The sequence below is a fragment of the Schistocerca piceifrons genome, chromosome 4 (assembly GCF_021461385.2).
Source record: "Schistocerca piceifrons isolate TAMUIC-IGC-003096 chromosome 4, iqSchPice1.1, whole genome shotgun sequence".
NCBI lineage: Eukaryota > Metazoa > Arthropoda > Insecta > Orthoptera > Acrididae > Schistocerca > Schistocerca piceifrons.
In genome coordinates this window covers 218,924,745-218,939,172 of record NC_060141.1, presented here as the reverse complement: position 1 = coordinate 218,939,172, position 14,428 = coordinate 218,924,745, and the positions used below count along the sequence as shown (strand labels likewise).

The 14,428-nt window shown below is 39.1% G+C and overlaps 1 protein-coding gene across 1 annotated transcript in view; it reads left to right on the top strand.

The window, feature by feature from the left end:
- Positions 1-14,428, top strand: part of LOC124794977 (aldehyde dehydrogenase 1A1-like) — a 105,106-nt gene that overhangs the window by 59,544 nt on the left and 31,134 nt on the right. The window contains exon 7 of the mRNA XM_047258711.1: positions 10,599-10,701. Coding sequence (XP_047114667.1) covers positions 10,599-10,701 — 103 coding nt within the window. The remainder of the gene's footprint in view (positions 1-10,598; positions 10,702-14,428) is intronic.

Genomic DNA, 14,428 nt, shown 5'->3' with positions numbered 1-14,428 from the left:
AGAGTTTTGATACTGTAAAATGAAGAGAGTTTTGATACTGTATCTGCTTGAGTCTTTACTTATTTACAGAACGTATCCATTTAATTTGTCTCCAGAGATTCTTTTTAGACACAGCCAACTGAACATTCTTTAATTATATATAGTAGCCAAATTACTATCCATTTATCAAGATGGCAACATACACTGCTGACCATAAAACTGAAGATTTCAATTCATTTCAATTCAGTTTATTATCATCCATTTTATCATATGCATGATATAGGAATTGTCATGTAGAAAGAAAGCGAGAGAGAGAGCATGATTTATATTTTTTACAATTAAGGGAAATAACATTTTGTTAGTTACACTTTAAATATTTTGTCTTCTTTTTACATGAAAGATGAGAAAAAAAATTTACAAAGTTTATACAATGAAAAATCCATTAAGGGGAATAACATTTTCTTAATTACACTTTAATATTTTTCTTAATTAAACTTCACATATTTTGTCTTCTATTCACATGCAAGTTGGAAAAAAATGAAGGATTATGCAGAAAAATCACAAGATGAGCACTATCTGTTTAGATAGCAAAAAAATTCAGTAACGTTATAGAAACTCTGACCTAAAGTAGCCTCTTTAATTCTTTTTTTTAATGCTTTTTATTTCTTTTGGTAAGGTGTTGAACATTATTTTGGGTAGATACATCACACTTTTTTGGTACAGGGATTTTGAATGTATGTTTCTATGGAAATCGTGCCTGTTTCTGGTCTGATAGTTGTGTACTTCACTGTTTAGAGAAGAGAATTCTTGACTTGACTTTAGGAAACATACTGGTTCATGGATGAATAAACTAGGGAGGATCAAAATTTTCAACTCCTTAAAGAGTCCTCTACATGGATCTCTGTAGGCAACACCCTTCAGAATATGAGTAGCTGTATTTTGGAGCTTAAAACAACTTTTTGCGAAACCTGTATTCCCCCAAAATATGATACCATATCTTAGATTACTGTGAATGTCATCCAAGTGGATTTTTTGTCATTTATAATTAAGTAATTGTCCTTGAACCATTCTGCTGCCTCATTCATTGGTGAAGCTATTTTTTCTTGTAGGTCAGCTTCACTAACTCCCTTACTAAAAAGGCTCGTATCATCTGCGAAAAGTACTGATTCTGCTCTTGTTAGATGGTTAGGAAAATCATTAATAAAAACTAAGAAGAGCAGAGGGCCTCAAACAGAGCCCTGGGGTACACCACAGTTTACTTTCAGATATGTTGAGTAATATTTTGTGCCATTATGTATTATTTCAACACTTTGATATCTGTTGCACAGATACGATTGAAACCAGCTGTATGCTTTTCCATGTACTCCATAGCAATACAGTTTCTCTAAGAAAATATCATGGCTGATGAGGTCAAAGGCCTTGGATACATCTAAAACTATTCCACTGTTTAAGTCCTCATTATCCATTGCAGTTAAAATCTGTTCCAAGAAGTGATATACAGCTGTTTCTGTAGAGCTGTTTCTCCTGAATCCATTCTGTGCATTGGTTACAATTTTGCATTTGTTTAGGAAACTCAATAGTCTCTCATATATAATCCTCTCAATTACTTTAGCAAAACCTGAAATTTGTGACAATGGTCTATAATTTTGTATGGTATATGGACAGTCTTTTTTATAAAGAGGCTTTACTATTGATTTTTTAAGTGCAGAAGAAGATGTTATGAAGCAATTGTGAAATTTACATAAAGGGTACTACTTGCTTTGGAATGAAACTAATTTGCATTTTAGGGCAGCCACTCAAAGTAGGAAGGAGTAATGTCACCTACATTATGTAAATAAGTAAAGATATCAGAGTGGGTTTTTCATTCAGGAAACACATTTGAATGTTTTTGTTTTTGAGAAGATCATGTTGTACCCTGTGTAAAAAGGAGAAATGTGTACCAGTGTGTGTCAGAATTTCACTGTGGTCTATCAAGACTATGGTTCATGGTTTCACAATATTGCTGCTCACATTGGTCAGTACCTCATGACAGGCATACAAATATGGAATCAGCTGTTTCAGGAGGGCTGTACTCAGTGCCATGTAGGATCCTAGCAGCCCCACATGACTAGTGTCCAACAGAACAGAAGACATATTATTTACTTGACCATGCAGAATTGTACAGCTATGTCACATACCATGAACCAGAAAATGGACTTGTTTCAGCATGATGAATAGCCACAAAGACAATGTGACAACATCTGGAGCACCACAAACTTTCAGCACAGTGACCACTGTTGTTGCCCCCCTTGATGGACCTGCAGAGAGAGATGCACTGACAGATAATACAAGAGTACATGTTGCCTGTGCTGTCCTGACTTACCTCAATATACAGGGTGTTCAACTGCTGCCCTGGTGAGCACAATCTCTAAGTCCCTCACCCATTGAAAGCTTTTCATCATGGGTTGCCAAGAGAGTGGCATGCAGTCACTCAGTGATGAACTGTGGCATAGAGTTGGAACAGCAGAATGACATACCTATATCTGTCAGACAAGCTCAGTTTGACTCTGAGCCTATCAGGTTAAATTTCATTGTTGCTACCAGAGGTGGCAATTCTGTGTATAGAATTTGCACCCTGTATCCTCCAAAACCACTTACAAATTTAATCATATATTCTTCCTTTTATTCTGTAGATGCTTTATAATAAAATTTCATTATTTTATATCCTTCCAGGTGTTGCAATTTTAATGGCGAGCTCTGTACTTCAGTGTCATTTTGTGAGTCCATCTTATGATGGTCATTGGAGTATTCACACCTTGCCAGCAATGTGAAAGTGTCTTATTTAATTTCATATGTGAATACTATATTTTTATTGGAAAGAGGGCAATATAATCAAAGATAATCATAAGAAAGTGTGGTTTTTCATGTCCTTTGCTTCTCAAGAGCCATGAAAGTCAGGCCATATTTTTGTAAATAATTGCCTGTACACAATTCAAAGACAAGACCCTTCTCTCTTTTCTGCAAATTTGTTTTGTTTTTCAATTAGTTGTTATTACTGCAGTAAGACAAAATACTGTTGGCTGTGATTGAGAATATAATCATTGGTACTGTTGCAGAAAAAATTCAACTGGGACATTTGAACTTTTCTTGGTAAAATCATATATCTTCCTGGTGAATAAATGCCAATTATGAATTTGTAAAGCACTTGCCCTCTGGAAGCAATTTATGGGTCTGAGGTTGATGTAGTTGTCAAGGTTACAGGCTGACACTATTATAATGCTCAATAATTTCATGTCCCACCAGTGGTAGAGTTTTGTTCTCTTCCTTCACACTATCAGTCTTGCTTTTAGTAACTACTGTATCTAGACAGCTAGAAACCTACATGGTTGTTGTTGTTGTCCAGAGACTGGTTTGATGCAGCTCTCCATGCTACTCTACCCTGTGCAAGGTTCTTCACCTCCCAGTACCTACTGCAACCTACATCCTTCTAAATCTGTTTAGTGTATTCATCTCTTGGTCTCCCTCTACGATTTTTACCCTCCATGGTGCCCTCCAATGCTAAATTTGTGATCCCTTGATGCCTCAGAATATGCCCTACCAACCAATCCCTTCTTCTAGTCAAGTTGTCCCACAAATTTCTCTTCTCTCCAATTCTATTCAATACCACCTCATTAGTTATGTGATCTATCCATCTAATCTTCAGCATTATTCTGTAGCACCACATTTCAGAAGCTTCTATTCTCTTCTTGTCTAAACTATTTATCATCCACATTTCACTTCCATACATGGTTAAACTCCACACAAATACTTCCTGACACATAAATCTATACTCGATGTTAACAAATTTCTCTTCTTCAGAAACACTTTCCTTGCCATTGCCAGTCTACATTTTATATCCTCTCTACTTTGACCATCATCAGTTATTTTGTTCCCCAAATAGCAATACTCATTTACTACTTTAAGCATCTCATTTTCTAATCTAATTCCCGCACCATCACCCAATTTAATTTGACTACATTCCATTCTTCTCGTTTTGCTTTTGTTGATGTTCATCTTCTATCCTCCTTTTAAGACACTGTCCATTCTATTCAGCTGCTCTTCCAGGTCCTTTGCTGTCTCTGACAGAATTACAATGTTATCGGTGAACCTCAAAGTTTTTATTTCTTCTCCATTGATTTTAATTCCAACTCCTAATTTTTCTTTTGTTTCCTTTACTGCTTGCTCAATATACAGATTGAATAACATTGGGGATAGGCTACAACCCTGTCTTACTCCCTTCCCAACCATTGCTTCCCTTACATACCCCTGGACTCTTATAACTGGCATCTGGTTTCTGTACAAATTGTAAATAGCCTTTTGCTCCCTGTATTTTATCCCTGCCACCTTCAGAATTTGAAAGAGAGTATTCCAGCCAACATTGTCAAAAGCTTTCTCTAAGTCTACAAATGCTAGAAACATAGGTTTGCCTTTTCTTAATTTATTTTCTAAGATAAGTCGCAGGGTCAGTATTGCCACACATGTTCCAATATTTCTAGGGAATCCAAACTGATCTTCCCCAAGGTCGGCTTCTACCAGTTTTTCCATTCATCTGTAAAGAATTTGTGTTAGTATTTTGCAGCCATGGCTTATTAAACTGATAGTTCGGTAATTTTCACATCTGTCATCACCTGCTTTCTTTGGGATTGGAATTATTATATTCTTCTTGAAGTCTGAGGGTATTTCTCCTGTCTCATACATCTTGCTCACCAGATGGTAGAGTTTTGTTAGGCCTGGCTCTCCCAAGACTGTCAGTAGTTCTAATGGAATGTTGTCTACTCCTGGGGCCTTGTTTTGACTTAGGTCTTTCAGTGCTCTGTCAAACTCTTCACGCAGTATCATATCTCCTATATCATCTTCATCTACATTCTCTTCCATTTCTATAATATTGTCCTCAAGAACATCGCCCTTGTATAGACCCTCTATATGCTCCTTCCACCTCCTTCCTGCTTTCCCTTCTTCGGTTAGAACTGGGTTCTCTCTGAGCTCTTGATATTCATGCAAGTGGTTCTCTTTTCTCCAAAGGTCTCTTTAATTTTCCTGTAGGCAGTATCTCTCTTACCCCTAGTGATATGTGCCTGTATATCCTTACATTTGTCCTCTAGTCATCCCTGCTTAGCCATTTTGCACTTCCTGTAGATCTCATGTTTGAGACATTTGTATTCCATTTTGCCTGCTTCATTAACTGCATTTTTATATTTTCCCCTTTCATCAATTAAATTCAATATCTCTTCTGGTACCCAAAGATTTCTATTGGCCCTAGTCTTTTTACCTACTTGATCCTCTGCTACCTTCACTATTTTGTCTCTCAAAGCTACCCATTCATCTTCTACTGTATTTCTTTCCCCATTCTTATCAATCATTCCCTAATGCTCTCCCTGAAGCTCTCTACAACCTCTGGTTCTTTCAGTTTATCCAGGTCCCATCTCCTCAAATTTCCACCTTTTTGTAGTTTCTTCAGTTTTAATCTACAGTTCATAACCAATAGATTGTGGTCAGAGTCCACATCTGCCCCTGGAAATGTCTTTCAATTTAAAACCTGGTTCCTGAGTCTCTGTCTTACCATTATATAATCTATCTGATACCTTCTAGTATCTCCAGGCTTCTTCCATGTATACAACCTTCTTTCATGATTCTTGAACCAAGTGTTAGCTATGAGTAAGTTATGCTCTGTGCAAAATTCTACCAGGCAGCTTCCTCTTTCATTTCTTCCCTCCAATCCATATTCACCTACTACATTTCCATCTCTCCCTTTTCCTGCTATCGAATTCCAGTCACCCATGACTACAAAATTTTCACCTCCCTTCAGTATCTGAATAATTTCTTTTGTCTCATCATACATTTCATCAATCTCTTCGCCATCTGCGGAGCTAGTTGGCATATATAGTAAACTTCTACTACTGTGGTAGGTGTGTGCTTTGTATCTATCTTGGCCACAAAGATGCGTTCACTATGCTGTTTGTAGAAGCTTACCCGCATTCCTATTTTCCTATTCATTATTAAACCTACTCCTGCATTATCTGTATTTGATTTTGTATTTATAACCCTATATTCACCTGACCAGAATTCTTGTTCCTTCTGCCACCGAACTTCACTAATTCCCACTATATCTAACTTTAACCTATTCATTTCCCTTTTTAAATTTTCTAACCTACCTGCCCGATTAAGGGATCTGACATTCCACGCTCCGATCCAGAGAACGCCAGTTTTCTTTCTCCTGATAACAATGTCCTCCTGAGTAGTCCCACCCGGAGATCTGAATGGGGGACTATTTTACTTCCAGAATATTTTACCCAAGAGGTGCCATCATCATTTAACCATACAGTAAAGCTGCATGCCCTCAGGAAAAATTACGGCTGTGTAGTTTCCCCTCGCTTTCAGCTGTTTACAGTACCAGCACAGCAAGGCCATTTTGGTTAGTGTTACAAAGCCAGATATGGCAATCATCCAGACTGTTGCCCCTGCAACTACTGAAAAAGCTGCTGCCCCTCTTCAGGAACCACACGTTTGTCTGGCCTCTCAACAGATACCCCTCTGTTGTGGTTGCACCTACGGTTGGGCTATCTGTATCGCTGAGGCATGCAAGCCTCCCCACCAACGGCAAGGTTCATGGAGGGGGGGAAGGGGGGGGGGACCTACATGGTAAGAAGCACTAAATGAGTAACAGCATATGACAACCTGAAATGCACATTGTTCTCAACAAATGAGTAAGGAAATGAATTGTACATCTGTAACAGTAAAACATAAATTAAAGTATGGTGTACAGTGATTAGATGGAATAACTTTTGACTGACAGAGTGATAAATCAAGGAAATCTTCCATAATTACTTTCCCTGCTGTCATATCTACCTGCTTCACTTCATATGGTTCTGGTGCAATGTCTACATAATGATTTCTTTGTGCATGTATTTTCATGTTTGTATACATGACACACTTAATCCCATGAGTTGCTTTGGAAACCACTATGCAGAGCAGAGAAATGCAGCTCTAGATTGAGTGAACTTAAATGGCTTGTTCTCTAGTCTTTCCTTGTTCTTGACAAATTCCTAAATCAGTCAAATGACATAAAACTCAGGGTTGACCACTGGCAGGCAGATGTTTAATATCTTTATCCACTGAGCACAATAGATTCTCAAAAGGAATTCTTGACTTGGAATGGGGGCATCCACATTCAAGTACAATGCTTTCATAAATTCATTTTAACACATGAATTTAGATAAGAGCTTTAGATTACTCTTTTACAACCATTCAGTAATCAAACAATATTCCATTAAATGCATGAGTTGCATGGGACTGAATTTATTATTGTGTGACACAGGTTTTCATCACTTACAATCATGGATCTGTTGTATAACTTTCCAACCATGTCCTTTAAACCTTATTAGGTTCTATCTCTGTTATCTTTGCAGGAGCAGACTGTGTCTGATTTCTATCTTTCCAGTCATTTCACTCCTGCACACTTCCTATGAGAGAGCCACTTCCATTTCTTGTTGCATAAAGCATTTTTTTAAATTTCTGTTTTAACATCAAAATAAATATTTTGATAAAAAGTATATTGTTGTGTTAAAAATCTGAGTTTTACATGCAAAGATTATGCTACTCATATAAGAAAAATCTGTTGCTTGCATTTTCAACTTTCCAGTATATCTGCTACTGTTGGAATCTATTTTCTCACATAGAAGACAGGGAGTAGACAGGGATTTTATTCCCCCATCCTCCCAATTACTCTCTCCCACCCAACCCATTCCCCTGAGTGAAAATAACCAGCTGAAATTTCTTTTGGCTAGAGACAGCATTTCAATCTGTTGATATTTCTTAAAAATTATTTGACTGTAATTTAGCCAGTACTGAGACATTCAGCAGTTCTCTTTTGTTGTCACTTTATGGAATTACTTACAGCCTGTTGCATTTTGGTCTCAAAATATACACATCCACTTAACTCCAAATCACAAATGATGACAATTCACACAGATGACACATGGGTGGGGTCGACATTGTTGCCAGTTGCAGTCTGTGTGTACATGTTTTGTGCTTGAAGAAAGCATTTTCCTGCAAATTATGTCTCTTGCTTGCTTATGTGGACTGTATTGCTTACCACCACCATCAGCAATGACATCTCACTACAAATGTAATCAAAATTCACTAAATAACTTCCTACACTCATGTTTAAATGCTGGAATTGACTACATATTTCACAGCAGAGGACTCAAAACAATGCCAACGATGAGACATATGTTAAATGTTTTATGAAAACCTAGATATCAGCATGGTGACAACTGGTGTCAACCAATGCACAGTTTTGGGAACAAAGAATTTGTAAGCAAACATTACTTAAGGACATAAAAATGAATTAAATATGAGAAATTAATAATAATATTTTTAATAGTACACGAGTAGAAATTTAATGGTGATGGGCTACATGAAAGATTTTTGTTTTTGCTTTTCACATTGTCCATATGTTTCACCATAACTACAGTCTTTATCAACTATTATTCCAATTACCGTATTTACTCGAATCTAAGCCGCACCTGAAAAATGAGACTCGAAATAAAGGGAAAAAAAATTTCCCGAATCTAAGCCGCACCTGAAATTTGAGGCTCGAAATTCAAGGGGAGAGAAAAGTTTTAGGCCGTACCTCCAAATCGAAACAAAGTTGATCCATTGTAATATGAGACACAATTTAGGTCGAATGAAAGACGATACAGCTACAGTAGTTTGGTTCGAGTCGTAAGCTTAGCAGTTAAGCTTTACCAGGTAGCCATTGCTATGCGTCAGGCACTCTGTCCGTATTTATACGGGTACCCTTCCTTTTTCACGTGCTTCGTCTGGTTTGAATCGATTGCTTATTTTGCTTTGATCTGATAAGTGCCGTTTTCTTTGTTATAGGTGTTTACGTCACTCTAAGCTGAAAATGCATTACTGTACTGTGTCATGCATTGTTTGTCGCATTTTGATAGTGCGTGTTTACGGCCTGTCGCCGCTCGCGGCATGACTTGCTTTTGTGCGCGCTACCGCCGCTTAAAAAAAAGGGGGAATCGTCTCATTAGCGAAACAATGGCAAGAGACTGCTATTTGTTGTTACTTACACTGCTGCTTTCTTTGATAATGATCAACAAGAACCAAATAATAGATTGCGTATGATAGAACATGTTCTGAACTTGAGTTAGCGAAAATTTTTCTCCGTTTGAAAATCTTTGCGGCCGCTTCTTTAGTACATCAAATTCTGCACAGAAATTAGTCATCTTACATTTAAAATTTAGTCAGTTGCCGTGCTTCATTTCTGACTGTATCACTATTAGGCATAAGAATAATACGAATATAAACATGACACGATACGTATATTCTTCCGCGTTTGCTGTTGTCTCACTCTAGTTTCGTAGTTTATTAGGCAGACAGGATTTAAATGAGATAGCAGCAAACACGAAAGAATACATGGCAAAATGTTTATGTTCGTATTATTCTTATGGTGAAGAGAATACTGCATGTGATTCACATTTCATCAGGTTCCTATTAGCAACCATCTCTTCTCACAGGTAGGAAAAAACTCGGAATGTAGAGTGGGCCATATTGACAAACATCCCTAACAGTCTTGCCAGTCGGATTTTCATAGTACATTGAAATTCTGCTACATTCGAAGATGAACAATACGGAATTTGTATTTACTTTGTTGGATAATGTATGAAAATGCAGTGGTCGAAACTCAGGGCGGAGAAAAAAAAAGTTCGTCTTCTACCTTTTTTTTAAATTTATTTACTGATGCAGAGGTTTTGGCGCCAGTATTTATCTTTGTGCCCACAAAGCATGCTTGTGTAGTGCTACATATATTCGATGGCAGAAGTTAGTTGTGGCGGCACCTATCAACATTTTTCAGAACTCCCTCTTGCTTTGCACTCGATTCTAAGCCGCAGGCGGTTTTTTGGATTACAAAAACCGGAAAAAAAGTGCGGCTTAGATTCAAGTAAATACGGTAATTTTGTGACCAGATAACACAAAAAAAGATACAAGGGAAGCCTTTTGTAATTTGTGCTCAGAGGATTGTCAGCAAAAATATACTTTGGCTTCCACAACTTTTCACTATTTTCCAAAAACAGTGCTTAAGCAAGTTCAACTAGACACACAAAATGAAAGAAAACATTTAAATAATTTTAGTGAGGTGCAATATATTTATGTCCATTACATGACAATCAACAAGAGAAGCTAAAAATGGGGTGAAGTCCAATGTCATGAAACTGATAACAGCTAGTAAATGGCAGTTCTAATACTTCATATCTCCAGAAAGCATTGATGTGTGTTTCTCTCATGGTCCAGTGTAAACTTTTAAACTGTTGTGAATGTTCTTTACTAGTGACAGAGCCTCATTGATGTTGATTACAAGACTGATTTTAAATAAAGTGCTTGTGACTTTGTGTCTGTCTGTTTTACATGTGTATGTGTGAGTGTTCTTGAGGGGATGTTGTTATTTTTTGTTGTGAATAAATAAGTAAACTTTCTCATTGACAGTCATATTTAAATATGAAGTGAGGGTGCCTGAATCCACCTGTAAGTGTTGTGCAGTAAAGTTTAAGATTACAATAAATCATAAAAAATAGTGAAATTTTGTTTAGGTTGGAAAATCTATTATGGCAGCAGCAGCACAGTCTAACCTGAAGAAAGTCTCATTGGAGCTGGGTGGTAAAAGTCCTTTGATAATACTTCCCGATGCTGACAGTGAGTAAAGTAAAATATTTACTTTAAATGTGTGTATGTAAGTAAGTAAGATAAAGTTATTTTTATGATTATTTGAATGTTTTACTACTATTTGAAATATCCTTTCTTTAAGTGTTAGCATGAAGTACATAAATACAGGAAATTGAAATCTAATGTTCTATTTGATTACATTCTGCAGAGGCAGCCTGTTCTTGAACAATCCATGTCCTAAATTTAGACATATTTCTAGCAAATGTATTTATTTTGTTTAATTTTCTAGGTGTAATATGAGATCAATCTCATCTTTCACATTCTGCAGTGAATTCAATTTATGGAAAGTTCTTTAGTTGGTATTATTTGACTTGGCTAGATCTACAGTAAAGAGGCTATATCTTGAGCTGATTTTTATTGACATAACAGTTCAAATACCCTTGTGATTGTTGTTCTACATCTCCATCCATACTCTGGCAACCACAGTGAAATGTTTTGCTGAGGATTCTTCCCATTTTGTCAGTTATTAGGGCATCTTTCCGTGCCAATCATGTATGGAGCACAGGAAGAAAAATTGTTTAAATGCCTTTGTTTGCATTGTATTTTGTCTAATCTTGTCTTTGCAGTCACTATGGGAGTGGTATGTATGGGGTTGCAGTATATTTTACGATTCCTCACTTGAACCTGATTATTGAAACTTTGCATGTAGGCTTTCACAGGTTAGTTTGCGTCCATCTTCAAGTGTTCGCCAGTTCAGTTTTTCAGGATCCCTGTGGAGCTTTCCCATGGCCCAAACAAACCTTTGACCATTTATGCTGCCTTCCTTTGTATCCATTCAATATTGCCTTTTAGTTCTGTCTGATACAGGCCCCATACACTTGAGCAGTAGTCTAGTATAGATTATACAAGTGGTTTTTAAACAAACTGCTTTGTAGACTGACTGCATTTCTGTAATATTCTACCACTAAACCAAAGTCTGCACCTGATCTACCAATGTCTGAGCCTATTTGATCATTCTATTTCATTTCTCCACTTACTGCTACAACCAGATGTTTGTATGAGTTGATTGGCCTAGGGATGCTACCGACTACGGGTAAAATGTGCAAATGTCACAACAACTGTTTATTATCAATATAAGAACAGAACTCTGATACAATGTCTGTGGATGAATGTGCACACTATGTAAATACAAACAGAGATTCTCTCCTGATGAATTTCATGAGTCATAGTACGTGTTATATTGCTAGAGAAGGCCGAAATGCACGCTATAAGCTCACTCAGGATGGCATGAGGTCTGAAACAGGATACGTAATGAATACTATAAAGAAAAGTACGTAGCTTCTGGAATACTTAACTTTAATCCATCATTTGTACACATCGTTCTTGATGAGACATGCTTCATATGATAACTATCAATTGCTATGGCGCCTTGCTAGGTCGTAGCCATTGACTTAGCTGAAGGCTATTCTAACTATCTTCTCTGCAAATTAACGAGGCTTCGTCAGTGTTGCATCGCTAGCTAAGTTGTCCATACAACTGGGGTGAGTGCTAGTAAGTCTCTCGAGACCTGCCGTGTGGTGGCGCTTGGTCTGCGATCACTGACAGTGGCGACACGCGGGTCCGACATGTACTAATGGACCGCGGCCGATTTAAAGCTACCACCTAGCAAGTGTGGTGTCTGGCGGTGACACCACAGTAGGTGACAGAACAGAAGGGGCTGAGGATGACTGATGGTATGATCCAACCTAGCAGTTGGAGTGTGTCCTTGAGGGCAATGGGGTTTCAGGATGTCAGAAATTGGTAGGTGTCAGAGGCATAGCTCAATGACAGTAGTGGTCAACGGGAAAAAGATACTTCTAGGACGTTGGGCATCGGTGGATGTCAGTGATGATGGCTCAGCAATGATAGCTGCTGGTGGGAAAACAATGCTTCTGAGACATTTGGCATCAGTCGACGTCAGAAAAAATGCAGTGATGATGGTAGTTGTCAGTGTGATGATATGCAGCAAGGCATGGCATCCAGTACAGTCCGGTGCAATACATATCACCCCATCTCCCCTTAGTAGGTAGTGCAGCCAGCTCAAATACTGGCCACCAGAAGGAGGTGCCCTGGGATTGGAGAGTTGGCAACAACTTGAGTAGGTGTCAGCGGCAGATGAGAGCAACACTCAATCAATGGTGACTAACACAGGTGAAAGGATGCTGATGGACCAATGAGGCATCTGATGTTATTGACAAAATGCTGTCTCAACCAGGAACTTGAAAAACCATAGACAGAAAGGGTTAACATAGATAAAGACCATCTGGTAGCTGGGGATGGTGACAGGGCAAAACCTGGCATTGCCTGATGTTTGCAGCAACATTTCCATGAACACCAAACCCAAAGCACAATGGCAGAGAGTTGCAACCTGTGCAGCCAGATGAGGGAGCAACATGGAACAGAAGAGAGAAGTCTTCAGACTGTGAGTGCCCAACACCTGAGGCAGCTGTGAAAGGGGTGATAGTGAGCAGCATCAGGGGCAGTGGAATTGAAGATATTCCTGCAGTTGCCTGAGCTTACACTCAGCAGGGGTGGCTGCAAGTGAGCCAGTAGTGAGCAGCATTGGGAATGACAGAGGTGAAGGCATCTCTGCAAGTATCTAGCCCAGCACTGGTGCAGGGGTGGCTGTGACTGAGATGGCGGCAAGCAGAGTTGGGGTTGGTGGAGGTGAAAGCATCTCCATAATTGCCCAGGACAACACCAGAGAAATGACAGGGATGGCTGTACAGGGGTCAAAGGTGTTGGAGGTGGCCACCACAGTGGTGGAGGTGGCGGCAGCAGGTGCTACAGACTTCCAATGAAATGTGCAAGTGCCACAACAACTGTTTATTACTGATATAAGAACAGAACTGAAATGCAGTGTCTGAAGCATATGTCCACACAATGCCAAAAGAAACAGAACTGTCTTTCTGAGACATTTGGCATGGATGTGCCTACTTGATGAAGTAGGGGCTGGCAGAGCAGAAGGGGCCAAGAATGATAGACGGTAGGATCCAACCTGGCACACAGAGTGTGCCCTTGCATACAATTGGCCTCCAGGATATCAGCAGTTGACTATTGGCAGAGGCATAGCTCGAAAATGATAGCAATTGGTAGGACAACAATACTTCTGGGATGTTGGGTGTCAGCAGATGATGGAGGAACTGGTTCAGTGATGATAGCTGCTGATGGAATGATGATACTCCTGGGGCGACGAGCATCAGTGGATGGCGGAGGTGGTGGCTCGACAATGATAGCTGTCAGAAGAACAATGTTCACTGAGGCCTGGTGCATGAGAGCAGAGGATAATGGTCTCACACAGTGTCAGTGATGTGAAGGTGGTGACTGTGATTAGTGGGCTGCTAGTGTGACCAGTGTGAAGCCCACGGTGGTATTGGTCATAGTGTGGTCTGGCGGTGGCCAAAATACTCTACAGTAGAGGGATACTCACATGGCACGGAGTGGACACACAACGTGGCATAAGGATGTGATGTCCTGACTTCAGTGCTCTCTACCAGAATAGTCACAATGCCTATTTGCAAGGCTGGTGCCGCTGGATGATGTGGAGGCTGTGTGAAGGCAAGACACAAACACCCTGAATCATGTGAGGTTAGGCTTGTACACAGTTCAGTGAGCTATGCTGCTGTAAGCTGCTTAGCCATGGTCTCCTGGCAAGGCAGCAGCCCACAATACATGCCTGGAATGTGGTACAGTAGAGTCCCAAACAGATACAATATGA